We start from the raw sequence: 19,135 nt of genomic DNA on the forward strand, positions 1-19,135 counted from the left end.
TTTGTAAACCATATGCCTCGGCACCGAGTGGCTCCACATGCGGTTCTCATTTGGAGAGCTATTCATTTTCGAAGAGCAGGCCTGACATCACCCTGTTGGAAGAATAAGTCTGCAGAGCAGTTATGACATGTTCAACGCGATGAAAAATCCTGATTATCTCCACTTCTGTCCCTGCCACTTGCTATGCAATGCCTCACTTTGGCCCTTGTGTGGATGTGACACTTTACCTTACAGCACTTACTTATATTACATGTTCATCATCCACTCCATCTCAGACATCTCCATGAAGAGCTTACAGTTTTACACTTTTTTTAACCTATTTAAACATCTGGATAGTTATTTAAGTCAGGCTTGCTCAACAGTACAACAGCATGGCCCCTTGTAGGACTCCAACCTTTTGGTTACACGTTCCAGGCTGCCTACCGTCAACTCATTTCACTTTAACTTCACATTTAGAGTGAGACCTCTCAGCGTGCAACAGTGGAGCTCAATGGGATATTTTGCGGACTTCCTCTTTGACACCCTTGAGGATTGCCACCTGTCTGTTAGCTTCCTGACACCCTTGCAGCAGCCCCATGTTATCTTGGGGGCTGGGCTGGGTAGAGGAGGTTACAGAGAACCCCCGAGGTGTGAAGATTTCTATTGGTACGCAGTTCTTGGGTAGTGCAAACAACAGGAGGAGAGGGTTTGTGGCACAGTGCAAAGCTGTCTGGACTACAGGTCACTCTCCTGATTAAATGATGGAGAACCTCTTTTTATTCTTGCTCTGTGGTTTGTTGAAGGCCAAACACTGATGAAGACCTCCATCGCTTGTTGACTGAATGCACAAGGCTTAATTTCACTGACTTCTCAAAACAGTGGACATCTTGAAATTGCTCTGATGTACAAAGCAGGAAAAATAATAAAGGGATGAATGCTTTGAATATGAAACTGTTGTTACAGTAGTATTTGTATATCGGTTCAGATCACAAGTCAATAATTAATTCATATTAAGACATGCAATGACAGGAGAAATCAATGTAAGTGCATATTGTAGAGTAATCAAATCATGAGGCAGAAGAGTAGAGGAAAAAAACACCAGAATATTGGTAATAATCTGTATCACACAATTTACTGTAATCAAATTTTATGGTTTTAAAAAAGCCATCCGAGTCAGGTGGCTAAGTGTCTGACTAACTAATTTTATGCCTAGTTAACCAAACAATTTAAACTGAAGTGTGATGTTGTTTCAGCAATATACATATACAATCAATTTGAGAAAAATTTATCATCACATTACTTTATATACGAAGCCAGATCATTGCATAAGTCTGAAACGTCCCCTGATCCAGCCAGTGGTGTTCCTAAGAAACCAACATCTACAGCTGGTCCAGTGGCTAAGGAACTGGATGAAGGTCCAAAAGGTTATGGGGTCTGAATTCCAAGGAGGTATTTGTGAATTGAAGGGACTTCACTGGTTTCCCAAATGAAAAAAGGCAGCGTTAAGAATAGGTAAAACAATAAGTGAAGCTAGTGGCTGCAGAAGAAAGAATGTGCTAAGCTGCTGAGTTATGTAATGCCGTGTAACAGTATGGGCCTAATCGCACCATGTTGTGTATATGAAAATAACAGTGGTGCTGCTTTTTGGCTTAACATCATGGTTAGCAAACTCACTGGAGTTAGACCTCTGAAATTAAAGACCAAGGGCAGGGCAGAAAAGAGAGAGATAAATAGAAAAGAACTGAAAATGAAAACCATACCACTGTAAGCTTTCATTTCTTGGCAAGGGCAATTTACGGTCCAGGTTAACACAGCAAGTATCGATGTCATGGTTTGTAACCGAGCCCCTGAAGCAGGCCACACGCATGCTACCAAAAAGCTTCCTTCCTCTTCCTGACTTCATCAACACTAGCAGGGATGCCCCTTTCTAACACTAAAGTGATGGCAGATGGCAGAAAGAGACACCTACTATATGCGTTTTTACTGTGTTTGTGCTTCAGTATTTACCCTGTGCTGAGCTGGCCGCCAACCACAGGAAGAAGTGGCCACGTCAAGGCCCTTTGCTGAGACTCAGGCTGGTGGCCTGCAGAATGGCTTTTCCCAGGCGCTGCTAGGTATTGCCCCGTGCTCCTCTCGTCAATTAAAGGTGTCCATTTACCTCCGCTGGGTGCTATTAGCAGACAGCAGCCTCATTCATTCCTCTTTAATCTCCAGCAGCCACGGCTATTGATGGGCGTATTGATTTGATGTTTTGGACCATCCTTTTATCTTTTGGAACTCAAAGTGCTGGAAAGCACCCTCTTTCGTGTTGTCCTTTACCATATTGCTATCTGCATCAAGGCAACAGAGGTGTTGTTACACCCCCCCCAAAAGACCATAGTGTTTATTGTTTTTCATCAGTGCAAGTTATGCAGACAGTGTGCTTTTTAGAGCCCATATATAACATATATTTGCATATTTGTGTTTTGAACAGGACTGGCCACATGAGAATACTTATTATTGCAATATGATGATAATAATAATACTGTAATATTAACAACTGGAGTAAAGGAACACCATATGAGTCATCACTTAGAAGTGGGTACAGAAAATACTAAGGTTATAGGTAGACTGATCAAAACAATTAAAAGCAAACTTCTCATGTGTTCTTTTGCCAAAAAAGTCATTGGAAAATTGCACATCACAGTTGACTTAAAGGTGGATAATGGAAGAATAACTAATCAAATAATTACATGTTCTTGGAAAATCAAGGATATGTTCCACGTAGAAGGAGCACACACATTACCATGAACATTAAAGTTGGGTTAAAGTTTAACTTGTGTTCTCTGGGCTGTTTGGCAGAACGTTTCTTCAGTTTTGTACCTTCATGTTAAAAAAAAAAAAAAAAAAAAACGTGGTGGTCTGTGGTTTGGGGAGGCTGCCAAGCCCTGGCACAGGGGGATATTGAGCAATCGATCATCTGTACAAATAACACAGTTGGTCTGTTGGCCATATAATTTTCACCTCAAAATAAAAGTAGCCTACGGGAATCTCCTCTCTTGCTTGCCCCACCTAAAACACTATGGCGACGACCGGAACCCCTGGCATCACCCCACTGCAGCCCGTCACTCACCAAACACACATGTGCACTCACACATGCATGCACACACCAAGCAGTATTTGTCCTCAGGCCCGGGCAAATTGCTCTTGTTTTTCTTTGTAAAGTAAACAGGCTGTGGGGCATGTGGGACATGTGAGCCATGGCCCCTGGAGGGCCCAGCAGCTGCCTCCAAGAGGCTGCCAGTGGCCCCCGTTCATGTTCTCTTGGGCTGAGTGGCCAACTGGGAGCAGTTCTAACCCATACTGCCGTGGTGTGCCATTGGATGCGGGAAATAAAGCAGAGCGGAAGAACCGACAGGACTCTCCTTCTGAGAAGATTCCTATGTGGGCACGGGCCCGTCACACTGGAAATGGGCCGTGGCAACATTACGCCCAATCATTTGTATTACAATTATTCTCTCAGCTTACTTTCAGCCAAAGTACGAATGACAAACTGTGCCCATTTGTACAGCTGAATGTTTTACTGGAGCAATTTGGGTTCAAGTATGTGTTTCTACCTATAATTTTATTTTCATGTGATTCGGTGAAATTCAACGGAGTTCAACATATTTATAGCAAGCATAGTATATATGAATTTTTCATATATTCTAGTGAATCACAGTACATGAAACAGTGGGCTGCGTACTGGGCACACCTGTTCTATTCTCATACCTTTGTCATGTAGCGCACAACACTGAATTCTAGACCAAATCTCCCTCTGCCTTCGACACCATGTCCAGTGCTATGCCCAGATCATCATACTGTACATCAGAGTATGTTGGCTGCTGTAAACCCTTGCAACTTTATTTTGCAGTTGGACAGCAGGTGTCCCAGTGGTTTGCAACCTGCACTTGTGAGCAGAGGGTTGCAGGGTACACGTCTCCAGACAGACTTTTCTAGTGGAACATTAAGGGAATACAAAGCAGAGCTGTTTCAGCAAATCCTCACCTGTAAATGGCACAAATGCAGATACAATTGGAGTATAGGATTGGATGTACTGGAGTATAGGAATATTGCCTGATGCGCCACAGACAGCACAAGCAAAATTACTGAGATAAATAAACAGAACAAAGAAAATGCTTTAGACATATAAAAATATCAAACAGCATATTCTTTATATTTTCATAGTGTTGGAAAGTTTCCATCCTGCAGACATCCTCTTGCCCCAGCTCGAGAACTCTGCCTCTCAGGTGACTCATGGAGTCGTATCTTCACTTTCCATGGTAAACCACATGGGGTTTGACCTCGTATAACTGTACCCGTACAGCAAACAGACGCAAGGTGCACAGACAAAGCCCCCACTGATACACATACACACAACCCCACCCATTAACCCATTTTCACTTGCTTCTTAAAACTGCATTCAGGGGAGGCACATGTCTTTACCTTGAACACCATAGACACATGGGAACGTGCAGGTGGTGAAGTGGTGCGTTCCTGCTTACGGTTATATACTGTGCTTCCTGTGGGGGCAGCGGATAACATAGTGGACAGAGCTGCTGCCTTTGGTCGCATGTTTGAATCCCAGCTCCAGCTGTATTACCTTTAAACAAGGTGCCTATCCTAAATTGCTCCAGTAAAATTACCCAGCTGTATAAATGGGTAAACAGTTGAAGGTAGTGTGGTATTGTAAGTCATTCTGGAAAACAGTGTGAGCTAAATGAATAAATGTAAATTTGAGCAATCTGCAGATGGATGCTGAGAGAAAGTGCAGTAAAAGAGCACATCCTCACTGAAAAATCAGTGCTAAGAGAAAACACAGGGGAAGAAATCTCCCCATGTTAGTTCATGCACAAACTGCAATCTGCTTGTAAACAAAGCTTTACATCAAAATTACGCACTGACAAGCAAAGAAAAGAAGTAGAAATATGCATTGATATTGGTAGGACTAATAACTGAAAACAATATTAATGTGGAACAGTGGGACTGCTAAAAGTGGGAATAATATATGAGCTTCAGCAAGTTTCTGGTTTTGATGGAAACAAATTAATAGCAAATGAACTGACATGTTTGATTCAGTATTTGCTTTAAAAAGATTGATCATTCCTTCCCTTTGAGCTGTCATCCACAAAAACGACGGGTATCACAATGAGCTCACTCTCCCTCCGCAGCTGTAAATTTAGCTGAAATTTGCTGAAAGTTCTTCTCTTGCTGGCAGGCGTTCAGTTGAAGGGCTCCATGGGAAATACACACGTAGAACAATGCAAGCCCCAGCGAAGATGGTGCCATTAACTGTTTGTATGACATGCATGATGAGTACATGCCCTTGGCATGTGTAAACAAAGGACCTTTTCCCAGCATGCAACAGTTTCCGGACCTGATGGCTTCCTTGTGAAACTACTTTTTAGCGCTCGCTTTGCACGCAGCAGGTAACTCTACTTATCCCTGGTCTGGATAGCCCAGCGGAGTAGAGGTTAGCTGCAAGGAAGCCGTTCATGAGCCTTATAGTGGTCGCATCAACTGTGCAAAGGGCAGTGAAATAGTTAAGGGCTGCTGTGAAGGAGCTCCTGTGGCTGTTTGAAGTCGTTCGTGGCGAGGTATACCAGGTGCGAGCGCGGTTACTGGCTTCTCGTTGTTTACTGCAAACTCCCTTCCGCCAGCACACTGTATCTCGCGCTCTGTTTACTTCATCCTCCCCAAATCAGATAAGGTTGTGAGAGAGCAGTGTGAGCTACTGGTAGTGCTCTATCTCGCGCTCTCATTTTCTCTCCCATCGTTACCTTGAGCTCTGCAACCCCCCACAGTCACCATTACTGCCATGCACTCGGCACTGGTCTTCAAACCACAACACATGTCACGTGTCAGTCATTGCCCTCACTGCTCTCTCTACTGGATACTGAGAGACAGATACAGCCACCACAATGACTGTATAGAAACAGACACAGAGGGTGTGTGTGTGTGTGTGTGTGTGTGTGTGTGTGTGTGTGTGTGTGTAGAATTCCAAACAAAGCAAAGGGGATATTTTTGAAGAAAATGTCCCAAGAACAACAAAAGCAAATCCCTGAAAAAGGATCTTGTTCCCTGTTCCCATACGGTAAAACTTAAAATAATCAAAATATATACAATTTCAAAATAAATTGTTTTAAAAGAAAATAAAAATTCCAAATCTTTGCTATCAACTTCACAGTTTATCATCGTCATCATTATTATTATTATTATTACTACTTCTTCTTCTTCTCTGCCTGCCTTCCACCCCTCCTGGGGCATGGGCTGCCAACAAGGGTTCCGTCTTGGCCTTTCTGTAGCTGGCAGATTTTTACGGTGTGGGGTAGCTAGCACCACGCCCAACCCTCCTCCTATTTCAGCTGGGCTTGTGTGGAGTTATTATTACTACTACTACTGCCATAATGTTGTTATTATTATCATCATCATCATCATCATCATCATCATCATCATTACACCTTTATTCATGGTAAGTGGCAGGGAATGGGTTATAAAAAGCAAAAAGTTTCTCTGTTTTATTTTGTTGGGGTTACACTTAGAAATCATTTAATGTACTGTAACAAGTCCACAGTACCTAGAACAACTATCAAAAAAATGTGCATGTACGTGTGCGTCTGTCTGTCTGCGTGGGGGTGGGTCAGATAGAAAGTTTTTTCCCACTGCAGAGCAAACACCTGTTAAAGGAACCACACCCACGATGGCTCTTCCACGTGTTGCTTCCAATACTTGTGGGTGACAGGCGCCCAGAGATAAAGCAATTGCACAAATGCGCTGCAAATGAGAACCATAAAACACGGCCTCCTACAAATGGGCCCATGAGCCACCGGTGCAGGCGGCTGCTAATGGCCATGCTGTCAGCAGCCTCGAACCAGGGTCACAAACACCCTATTAGAAAGCTGGAGGCCACTTGTCCTTCAAACCACTCCTACAGCACAGCCATTAAAAAGGAGCCTCCCATCTGATTCAAATGAAACGGTATGGAGTGGAGCCTTTCATAAAAACCATTCAAAACCTGATGCAATTGACCACCCCCTCCACCCTACCCGATTTTGCTCCTTGGGTATCTTAAAAAGACCTTGTTCTTAGACCCACAAGCAAAGCCGTATTTTTAGCAGTAAAATGGTTTCCAGTTGGCTCCATGGCGATCATGGGGGGGGGGGGGAGCCACATCGAAAACCACATTCCATAACATTTGGAAGAGAACGAGTAGTCTGGCAGAACTGGGATGCCTCCTTCTAACCGAGGACTTTCAGGGCACGTCCGTGGAGATGAGCGACTTCAGCTTCACGGTGGAGTGCAGTAGCGAGAGCAGCGCAGCCAGTCCCGGTCCTCTCTCTTTCTGTCTCTCTGTCTTCGTCCCTCTGGGGTGAAACATTTGGGGGCAGACTTTACTCGATTTCAGGGGAGACTTTACTCAAGGTCAACAAAGGGGTGCAGGCTTGGCTCCATGTTTTCTCCCCTGCTCACCTGCCCTGTCCACCGGCAGGAAAAAAACACGCTGGATCCGGACAGATCTCACATTAGACAACCATGCTAGGAAGGGCTGTATATAAAAGCAAACACACACACACACACACACACACACACACACACACACACACACACACACACACACACACACACACACACACACACACACACACACACACACACACACACACACACACACACACACACACACACTTTCAGAACCGCTCATCCCATACGGGGTCACGGGGAACCGGAGCCTACCCGGCAACACAGGGCGTAAGGCCGGAGGGGGAAGGGGACACACCCAGGACGGGACGCCAGTCCGCCACAAGGCACCCCAAGCGGGACTCGAACCCCAGACCCACCGGAGAGCAGAACTGTGGTCCAACCCACTGCGCCACCGCGCCCTATAAAAGCAAACTTGACATAAAATTCAGTTCAGCTGAATCACGAGGAAGGAACGAACATTCCTGGTACTGCCTCTTAAAGCTGCTGTAATGTGACAAAGCTGAGGCCTCAAACCAAGCAAATTCCAACAAGTATCTCCAACCAGCATGATGGTTTGCTGTATCCTTTCATAGACAGTCTGGGTACAGCTGGTAGTGTATTGCTTAGAACTGCTGCATTTGGACCCCCTCTAGCTATAATACCTTTGATCATGGTACTTACCCTAAATGGCTACAGTAAAATTACCCAGCTGTATAAATGGGTAAATAATTGTAAGTAGCTTGACACTGTTAGTCACTTAGAACAAAAGTGACAGCTAACAAAAAACAGAAATAAGAACAAGAAAAGTGGTCAAAATGCACAAGTTTCGAATAAAGAAATATGACTGTATTCATATTTATGTTTTTCTAGAACAGTCATTTTTTACTATATCAATTCTACATGTAGCAACTAGACTAACATATGCAGGAAGTATGGCAGCATTAAACTAAGTGACTGGACTTTGAGAATCGCGTGTCTGTACTTCTGTCTCCCCACCTGTTGGTGAAATGCACTTTTATTTACTCTGACTTGTACACTGCTTTGAAGAAAAGTGTTAAAACAAAGTAAATGTACAATCAGCTGTAAGACTTAAACACAAACAGCTGAAGAAAGCCCCCAACATCCTGTTTTTTTTGTTGCTGGGTATTTTCTTTAAATCCACTGAGAACTAAGAAAAGTCCCAGAAACATTCTTTTTATAGTACAATTGGTTGTAGTAAACCATTTCCTCAACACAAATACCCACCCAATCATGCATCACATTTGTGATACGCTGCTATTGTCCTTATCTTCCAACATAATTCCCGATAGCTCTACATGTGTAACATATCCGATTCCATGGACAGTAAACTTCTCATTTGGTAAATGCCAAACTGAAAAAGAGTATTTCATTTAAATAACATTTAAAGAACAGACTGTTCTGACTAGTTCACTTCTATACCCATGGAAAAAAAACAGGCATGGTTCAGAGACAAGTTCCGCCCTTGTGGTCTGTCACTTGAACTTCCCTTTGCTGGGGTCACCCCGCACCCCCCACACACCAGCTGGAAAGAGGGAGAGCCCAGACCTGGTGGAGCCGCCCCAGCCACACGGGCCAGGCGCACGTGGGTGCGAGGCCGACAGCCTAATCCCTCGCCATCTGATACCCATCTAGCGCCAGGCCCCTTGGTGCAATCCCAGCCACCCGCTGACTGTCTCATGTGTTCTTGTGCCCATGAGCAGGTCCATCCCCAAACCCCTCTTTTCTCTCTCACTGCCCATGCCAACAGATGCAGCAGTTCACGGGTCCCAGCTTGATGATTACTCTTTGCAGGTGTCAGTCAAAATCATGTTACCTATGAGGATTATTCAAGTGCTCTGATCCCATCATAACACAACTATGATTTCACTGTAGCTAATTTCCATCTAGAAATGTGACCTTTGACAATTAAAGGAGTGACCAACAGCAGGAGTCAAACAGATCATCTGAAAGTGACACATATTACTATAAATACATTTCCTGATTGACAAATAACACCTTGAAGTTTCCCCTAGTGCAGAAAATACATTTTAAAGTAGACAAAAAAGCTAAGGTGCACACCGAAAGGGAAACATTGACATTACAGTCACCAAAACAACAGTACCATACAGTTTCTCCATGGGATACAAGGAAAAAATGACAATAGGCTTGCACAAAAAAGTTCCATAAACAAATAAATACCAGCAGGATGGCACAAATCAAACATGTAAAAAAGATGAAAGTTTCCTACTACTCTAAACACACATGGTAAAAGCATCTATGCAAACACATACAGATGGACACACAGAAGCACAAACAAGCATAAAGGACTTTATGGATAGAAGATGAAAGACAGAAAACACAGAAAACTGCTGACTTCAATGTGTTTCAGTAAAATCCCTACGAAAACACACCAAGCAAAAGAAAAAAAAAGAAAAAAAGAGATACTAAAAGCAAATGTTTCAATACAAATTTGGAAAAGGGGGTCTCAAAAATCTATTGCCTGCCAAAAAACTAACTACTATTACTTCTAAGTTTAGAAGCACCTAATGTAGATCATATGACATAAAGAAACCAAAATTGGATTTTATGAGGATAGAAGGTAGCGTACTGGCTAGAGCTGTCACCTGGCAATTGAAAGTCTCAGGTTTGAATACCATCTCTTTCTGCAGTGTCCTTGAGCAAGGAAAACTGACCAGCTGTATAAATGGGAGAATCAAAATAAATACCTTAGTATACAAGCCTAACACTGTATGTTACGTTGGAGAAGTGTCAGCTGAATGAATGAATAAATTAAATTTAAGCCGTCTATCCTAAGACGATTAATAAACTATATAATGGACCATTTAAACTTCTCAACCTGAAGGTGATCTTAAGCCCATCAATTGAAGGTGGCAAATCTGTACACCAGTTCGAACCAAATGGTGTGAGAATGCAAACACATGTGATACAGGCAGCCATGCAGCCTTGCCTGTCGAATACCCAGAAACCACTGTGCTGTGAGGTCAACACGTGTGCAGCAGGCACTTCAGAGCAAAGCGCTTAGTCTTCACTCTTTAGACAGCAGACCATTTCCTTTGTAGTTGCTCTGGACAAACACACACCCAAACACACATACAGAACATTAACATATTAAAGATGTCACCAATATTTTAATTTTTCTGAAATTACCTTAAAATGCCTCATCTTAAACAACAACAAGCTTTACAAAGACTCCACTTTAAGCGATTAACTATAAAAGTTAAAGTACCGTGAAAGTGTGATTTGAATACATGAACATATTTGAGGGCAAGACAGGAAATACAGTACAACAGTAACAAAATAGAAATGAAACTGTACTATATTTGTCACATGAACCTTTGGGTAAACCTAGACTCCAGTTTAAATCTCAATAATATAGAAACTGTGCCACAGTATCACCATGCTTTTACAAGTACTGGAAAGTCAAGCCAAGGACAAAAAAAAACAAAAAATAAAAATAACAGGATTTATACTTTGCAGAAAGCCAGTGCAATGCAGATCAAGATACTTGCTTGTTTACATTGTGTCCGCTGGACAAAAACAAAGTGTGTTACCCCACGTAATCGACTTCCTGTAGTTCATTAACTGGAGTTCAAGAGGCCTGCTTCTTAACATGAAAGGGGACTCCTTTCTGTGCAAACAAGGGTTCGAGCAATGCGTCCAGCTGACAAGAGCCAAGTTAATCCAGGGTAAAGTCATTGACTAACTGAACATTTAACCCCCCTGAATGCTCTTTAATAATGACTAACATAAACACTCCAAGATACTTTGAGGTGGATTCCCTGCAAACACTTCCAATAATTAAAAAAGCATTTTCTCTACATCAGCGAGGCTCAGCACAACTGTGCTGCCATGTGTGTCTAAAAGCAGCAACGCTATAAAACATGTTACTCACTGTATCCGCGATTTTAAGAGCCCATAAAAAAAAACAGAGCAGATGTTAGCATTCCACAAACACACGAATAAAAATATAGCATCTCCTGAATAACAGATAGAGTATCAGTGCAAACATTCTCACCAGAAAGGCAGTTTAACTCCCACTTTTACCATTTGCAGGAAGAAGTGCAGATGAATAAACATAGCAATAAACACCTTGAGGGCAGACCCAACAGGTGCGGTGTTTTCGGACTGTTCTGGCATCTTAAAATAGGTTTCTGTGCGCTTCTTGAGGGTTCTTTAAATCCCTGCACTTCAAAGAAGGCACCTTATCACTGCACATATTTAAATGTGCAGACTTTGTCATTTCCTACTGTCCCTCTTAAAGGGTCCAGTACCTTGCAGGCAAGGTGACACAAGGACGATACTTCCACATGAGCCACGTCGTATTTCACAAGTACACAAGTGCTGGAGGAAAGCAATGAAAATCACAGTTGCAATGAGGGGTGGCAGAGGCATGCCCCCCTCCCCCCCCATGTTAAAAAAAAAAAAAAAAAAAAAATCTAATATAACACCCAGTATTTGTATACAACTCCATTGAGTAGTTTTGCCAATATTTTTCGGCCTTCCCAATACTTTACAAGTTCTTATGGAACTGCTTAAAATGGTTCCATAATTTCATAGACTGTGAGGCTCACAGTGACCAAGCGCTGGACTGAATCATTGTATAGGTTCACTGCAAATCTTTTTCTAACTGTAAATCTGGCACTGCCCTGAACTTACAATATCGTTTCAACCTCATAATAATCATTGGCCCAGCCAAGAAATCATTTTTATCTATTTCATCAACATATTGGGAGGAAATATGGGGAGAGGAAAGCCTGAGCAGGCTGGGAAGGCTTGTGGTGCACGTCCTTGAGGAAAAGGGGCCCTCGGACTGAGAGCATTATTTCTTTGTACTTGCACCTACACCTCTCGCTATGTGCTGGTGTTTCAATAAACATTTGTAATGAACGCTGTCCGTGCAGCCTTCTTCACCCCATGCAAACCCAGAGTGCAGCATGCTGAAATACTCACGGGACAGCTGCTACCGTAGTGGTTAGCGCTATTGCCTTTGGATCCAAAGGTTGCAGGTTTGATCTTCACCTCTGGCTGTAGCACCCTTGAGCAAGGTACTTATCCTAAATTGCTTCAATAAAGTTACCCACCTGCATAAATGGGTAAATAATTGTAAGCTTGTAACTATAATAATTGTAACCTTAACATTGTAAGTCGCTTTGGAGAAAAACATCAGCTAAATGAATAAATGTAATTATTGTCCAGCAATTCACCATTTCAGAAGACCAAACCAGTCAATTTTCCAGTTTTTCTCAACACATGCACAAGCACACAGACACACATACACACAAACACGAGCGCGTGCGTGCACAGCCGCTTTTCCTCTCTTTCCTCCAGGAATACACCCCAGAAACTCGGAACTATATTTGAGGTTTTGTTGAGGCAGCTAAGCTCCCACATTCTGTGTCACTTGAGGCCCAAGACGGGACCACAGTGCTAATCTTTCCAGAAGACAAAAACGGAAGGTCTCCAATGGAGCTCTACCCAGCTCTAAAAGCCCTCCCAGAACATGCTGCTTCAATTACTCCATCTCAACACTTACACGATAGTCAACAATCAAAAGCGGCTTGGCGTCCGAATGTGCTGCAACTTACAAGTAGCCTGCACAGTTAGTGAAAAGCTGTTTTTTGCCTCCTTGCTTTGTGGACAGTAATCCTGGGATGGCTTCTTATCGTTGTCAGTCAGAAAGCACAGAACTGGATTCTCCAAGCCTTGGCTAGTAGAGGAGGATTACCCAGGCTAAGCCCGTGTTCCTGCCTTTGTTTATGGGGAGACCAAAGGCTTGTTCAACAAGACAGACTCAACATGACTTCACAATGCAGGACAATAACTTGTGATCCAGGGATGTTAGACACTGAGAATCCCCTGATCCACAAAAGGACAATCTCTTAAAGGCTTAAACACTTCTGCTCAACTATGGGACAGTGAAATCAGTCATGGGGAGAATTGCAACACCAGATTTTACAAAGCAAACTCAATTTCATCCATTCAGCATCCTCCACATAAAAACATGCCTTTACAACCTATTTACTTAACGTTTCAAAACTAAATTACTGTCCTGTCTTAAATTGTGTGCATCACTAACTTATTAACTCAGAGTCTAATACTGTTAAAAAGCTACCCAAAAAATTTCAGCGCGTACAAGGTGTTTACCAACACAGGCTTTCAGCAAAATGAACCCAAACATACCATACGATTAAAGTAAAAATTAAAAGTCTCCACGGAGAGTTTCGACCACTATGCTGAAAGGAATCCGAAAAGCTGCAAACCCACAACACAGGCGCCGTCAGCATCGCTGATCAATTGATTGGAGAGCACTTTTTTCAGAGAACCAAAGTCTTGCTTACACGTGCTCGGTTGCATCATGTACTGCACTTAAGCACCTTCCTTACAAAGGATTAATTAGTGCAAGCAGGAATTTTCCCCTTTCTTTTGTTTTTTCCACCCCCATGCAGACCAAAACTCCCCCATACTCTTTACTTATTTTTTTTTAGCCTTTTCAGCTCCTTATGGAAAACACGCATACAACACTGTTTAAAAATAGCCTAAAAACAGAAATGAACTAAAATCACACAACGGCAGATGCTCACAAGGAGTGAAAGTGGAGAAGGAAGATGAAAACTGGACTTAACACTCAACTTCTGATCTAGCACAGATGGCCTTTTTCAGCCAAAGCCAATCCAGTTTTTTAATTTTGTCTCTTTTATGAACTCACCTCACAATGATAAAGGTGTAAAGACTATGGTGGCCAAGGGTTTAAACAGAACAACAAAGAAAAAAGGAAACCTTGGGAACCTGGCCAAAGTTCCAGCTACATTTCTGTAGGGGTGGAGTACTTCAGAACTACAGTATTCAAGAAGTTGTACAAGCAAAAAGATAACAAATACCGTGAATCACTTTGGATTAAAGTGTCAGGTAAAGAACAAGGTAGGCTTATGAGTGTCTGGTTTTCTAATCAAATGTGAAAATCCTTAAGGCCAGCAATTCACGAAATGGACTTGATGCAACCATCCTGAAAATCCCGTTTGAGATGAGCTGTGGGGAGAAGCCGAGGAGGTGGACCACAAAGAGGAAAGGCACTGGTGGTGTCCTCATGGTTTCTACAAAGATTACCAGCCAAAAGGATTTTTTTGCCTTTCCCAGCTCCGCCTTCCTGCTCTCTTCTGCTGATAGACCGAGCTTCTTTTGCTGATCCGCTCAAATTAAACAATGTATTCTTCCAGTAATCCAGGGAATTACACTCCCCTCAACCCCCCCAGCACCAAAATAAAGACCAACTACTGTGGAAGTGCAATTGTTCAGTCAATAAAATCACAATGATAGTCCTATCTGGTTTTTTCACCACCATTCCCAACTCCTTCCCAGTGCCAGATAAACTTAATTCCCTCTTATATATCAAGGCAAATGGAACATAGCATAGCAAAGTACATTAAAATGTCCCAGAACAAAGTACTTGGCCAAGTATGAAATAATGTTGTTTGGAAGTCTTTTGACCCAACCGTAAAGTTAGCAAAAAATAGAGAAATTATTTCCATTAATTTACGGAGAAGAACTTGACATTAAACCTAATACATATAATGTAACTGTCAAGGGATATCCCATTTGCCCAACAATCTGCTTGGGGGAACTAGTTCTTAGGCTTTAAAATGTTCAGCTCAGAAATGCTATTAATCTTTTAAAGAGATTATTGTTTTAAAATGCCTCAATTTCCCCACATGTAGGCCTTTTCATGCACAGTAGATTATGAAATGAATGAGTATTATAAATTACTAAAAATTATATTTTCAAAGCCACTCATGCCACAAAGTTTAAACTAACTGCCTGTGACACGAAATTACGAGGGCCGCAAACAAACAGTTCTCCGCTACATCTTTTGAATCGATTTAAGTTTTAATTTAAAGAATGATGACGTGAAAACAAAGCAGTTCAGACTGAGATGCCAAACGGGCCCATTTGTCACCGAAATGATATGCACTCCTAGAAGAAAAAAACAAAAAAGACCCTTCAGACAGAGGATGCGTGAGCAGCATGATGTTGCCCAAGGAAAACACCATTTCTGGAACATGGTTGAGGAATAGGGCAGCAAAGACTCTCAAAATAGCCAGCTCTCTTTATTCAGGTTCCAGGTATTTCTGCAGGTACACTCCTTAATAATGAGGAAGGTGAACTACGAAGCATGCTCGCAAAAAACTGCTCTTTGTTTTTAGGGATTTCTTGGGGTGCTGACCACTGATAAGGGTAATAGAGGCTTTTCAAGAAGCATTAATTTTCTGGCAAATAACTTTAGGCAGCATACTGATTTTCAATAAGCTACGATTGGGATGGAAGCAATAAATAAGACTATTGTCAGTTCTAAACAGAAATATTTATCAACATGAGGACTGCATGTTTTATAGACGGTCGCAGTAATAAAGCATTACTCGATGGGAATGCGTCCATGTAATTTGGCCAATATATGGACAGTCACCATATAATTAAACTGGTTATATCCGACTCTCTGCCATTAGAGCGAAACTGTATATATCATCTGCAGAAACTCCGAAACATTAATTACATAATCCTGAATTAATTACAGATATACACATATAAATAATATTGTGCCTTCAATGCTGTTTTTTTTTTTTTTCTCGGAGGCCGTCAAAGAGGCATAGAGTGGTGTGTGAGAAAATGGCAGTCACCAGACCGCAAATCTGAGCGCAGTGTAGCTCAAATCATCACACTCTTTGAGCATTTTTGTCCCCTCACTTTCATATCAGTGTAACCAGGGACACTGTAAACAACATTTCGTGCATACAAATGCAAAGTACTCTTAGACCACAACCCTAAGGAAAAAAGTGCAATTTTAAAAACCATTTCCCCAGTGCAACAACTATTACACCTAAAAACACATATTTTTGAACATGCCATTACCAGAAAACGTAATTATGCTTGCGTAAGCGTTTCCATTTTAATTTTTAGAACACTTAATATGGCACAAATACACTTTCTGCCCTCTTTTCAGTCTTGCAGTCACTTCTTCTTACTTTAATTAAGCAAAGCTTCAGCTAGTTAGCGGGTAAAAAAATCGTCACACAGCCGCACACGCTGCCATCGACCTTAGGCTACTGAACTATAGAAAGGTAAAAATGAGCAATTTGAGAAACACACTGACATGCACTTACCGATGGTGACATGGATCCGTTGGGGAGGTACGGGTCGGGCAGCATCAGAAACGGGTACCCCGAGTACGCTGGTGCCTTATACGCTCCTCCATCTTGGTGTTTGGACACTAGAAGGAAAATAAACCACGATGAGAGGTGACCTGTTAACCTCACTCTTCCACACAGACAAAAGACAAAGCCCCCCCACATATTATTATTTTTGAGAATACTGTCACTTCCCTCCCATAATATCATCCTATATTGTTTGTTAGTTTGTTTACTCTGCACACACTTCAGCACCCACAGCCCTCTTTGGTGTGTGTCTTATCAGCGCTTGGCTACAACTGCCCTCTTTCTGTGTTCTTCTTTTCTTGAGAAAACTAAACCACAACAGCAGCAGTGTTCACCACACAACAACTGTAAGAGTCTTTAGGTAACTCCATCTGGAAAGGGTTCAATGTGTTAGTAGAACAGCAGGTTCTATTTGGTCACCAGCTCATGACCTGTTGGGTTCTGCTATACGCGGCTATGGACTCCTGCTGCAGCCTCGAGCGAGGTACTCGCACAGTAATAATTATATACCCAAATTTAAGGGGCATAAACATCACCGTGTATTAGTAAAGGTGCTGAATATTTTAAGTCGCACTGGACAAAACAAGCAAATGAAGTTTGTAAAATATCACGTGAAGTGAAGTGTGGCGAAACGCGAACGGCCCTACACACAAACAGTACAAAAAAAAAAAAAAAAAAAAACTTATTTTACAACTTCAGGAAGATGGATTATGAGGCAAACCTGAGGCGGTTTGGGAACGTGTACCTTCTGTCCACCTCTGGACAGTTTTAAAAACAAATCTGTTTTCGTTACAGAGTCGGCCTCGAGGAGGGTGCCAGCGCGCGAGCGCCCGCGCACTCTCGTGCTCGTGCTCGCGCGGCAGCGGCGGCAGAGCGGAGTCGCGGTGGCATCCGTCGCGGCACCGCTCCTCGCGCCAGTTCTGCACTCGTGAACGCGCCTTACCGTCGTCCAAATGATCCCTGTGCTTGTCCGAATAAACCCTCTGGTCATCCTGCTGTCCCCGTCTGACCGCCTGAGAAAGAGGCAAAAAAAAAGGGACAGATACTAGTCACAGACCCTGAGTGGTAACACTACTAGAACAACAAAAGTTTGGAGAGCACCACGCGGAGTCCTGCAGCCACAGCACAGGGACGCGGAGGGGGGCACGGAGGGACTCACCCCGGGACCCGTCACCGCGCCCGGGTTCTGACTGATCTCCGACTCGTTCACCAGAGAGGACTTGAGGTCCGCCAGATCGCGCTCGGTGAACGCGCTCTCCTGGATCTTCTCGTCCTGCTCCCCTTCATCCTTGAATGAGATCATTTCGTCGTTCGCTCCGAGATCGTCCCCTCCGCCGCCGTTCAGCTGGGGCATTTTTTACCGACGAAAACAAAAACAAAGGAAAAGCAAACTGGAAAACAGCGAAATAAGTTCTCCCGGTGAGAGAGAGAGAGAGAGAGAGAGAGCGAGGCGGCGCAGCTGTTCGGACGCGGCTGCCCGGCTGACGCGCGCTGCACGGGACGCGGGGCTCAAACGAAAAGAGAAGTTGCTCGCGTGCGGAGTGGAAGCACTGCGGCCCGTCGGCGACGAATAGCGCATTTGAGCCGAGCACGAGGCGAGGGCAGGCGACTTCAAAGGGCGCCGCCCGCTGATTGACAGCGCGATGGCCGCAGTGCTCTGGGGGGGGGGGGGGGGCGACTGTTTCTGCACAGGTTTCCGCTTTTAAAGACACCGCTGCACGTCTCAGGCAGCAGTCCGCTGAAGAAGTGAAACGGAAAATTAATAAAAATCAACTTCTTCTTACAGTTTCACACACTTCGCGATCACGGCGACTCCGCTGCCCCCCCCCCCCCATAGTGAGAAACAAGTTCCACGGACGGACACATATTCTTACTGTTTACACACAACTATAGCCGTCAAATACATTGAAATTGATGAAATTTTATACGCAAAAGGGACTGTACAGAACAGACGTCAGTCTGAGTAAATCACGTGTCCTGTTTTATTTTCGCTTTGCTATACGTGTTTAATAAGGACTTTTTTCAAGAACTTGTTTTGAGTGAGAATTTCAACACACAGCCAATATTTCATCTCAAATGTACTGTCTTGCTTTCCCTTTTCTTAACTTCCACCACCACTATACTATACTAGTATTAATATTTTCTATTAATATTTTTAACAACGTCTAGAGCAACTCTGAGTAACAGTGAGTTATGCCCGTTAATTACGCAGTTTTTGAAATACAGAATAACTACTGAAATTCTGTTATTAGCATGCAGGTCGTGCATGCTTATATTACACACACAAAGGGAAATTTTATTCCCTGAACTTCATATTGTAACGATCTTAATCCTGAATTGACCCTAACACTCAAGACTGGCTATTTGTCCAGTTATAATATCAGTAATTACACGCATTACAGCGTCACAGTCGCTCTTTGAACTTCACAAACTTCAGAGAATAATAATTTCAA

General features: G+C 43.0%; 1 protein-coding gene across 18 annotated transcripts in view; it reads right to left on the bottom strand.

The window, feature by feature from the left end:
* LOC108934364 (transcription factor 7-like 2) overlaps nt 1-18,291 on the bottom strand; it is a 44,572-nt gene extending 26,281 nt beyond the window's left edge. For 6 of the 18 annotated variants that reach the window (XR_001966127.2, XR_001966126.2, XM_018752046.2 and 3 more), the window contains exons 1-3: nt 17,842-18,289; nt 17,626-17,695; nt 16,632-16,738 (exon numbers count right to left, since the gene is read on the bottom strand). Coding sequence is in view for 16 of the 18 variants with exons in the window: in XM_018752046.2 (XP_018607562.1) it covers nt 16,632-16,738; nt 17,626-17,695; nt 17,842-18,036 (372 nt within the window). In the remaining 2 variants the exon portion in view is untranslated. Of the gene's footprint in view, nt 1-16,631; nt 16,739-17,625; nt 17,696-17,841 lie in introns of all 18 variants that reach the window. The other 12 variants (XM_018752042.2, XM_018752039.2, XM_018752043.2 and 9 more) reach the window with 3 other exon arrangements.
* Between the last annotated feature and the right edge of the window lie 844 nt (nt 18,292-19,135).

This window comes from Scleropages formosus, chromosome 4 (genome assembly GCF_900964775.1).
Source record: "Scleropages formosus chromosome 4, fSclFor1.1, whole genome shotgun sequence".
NCBI classification, from domain to species: domain Eukaryota; kingdom Metazoa; phylum Chordata; class Actinopteri; order Osteoglossiformes; family Osteoglossidae; genus Scleropages; species Scleropages formosus.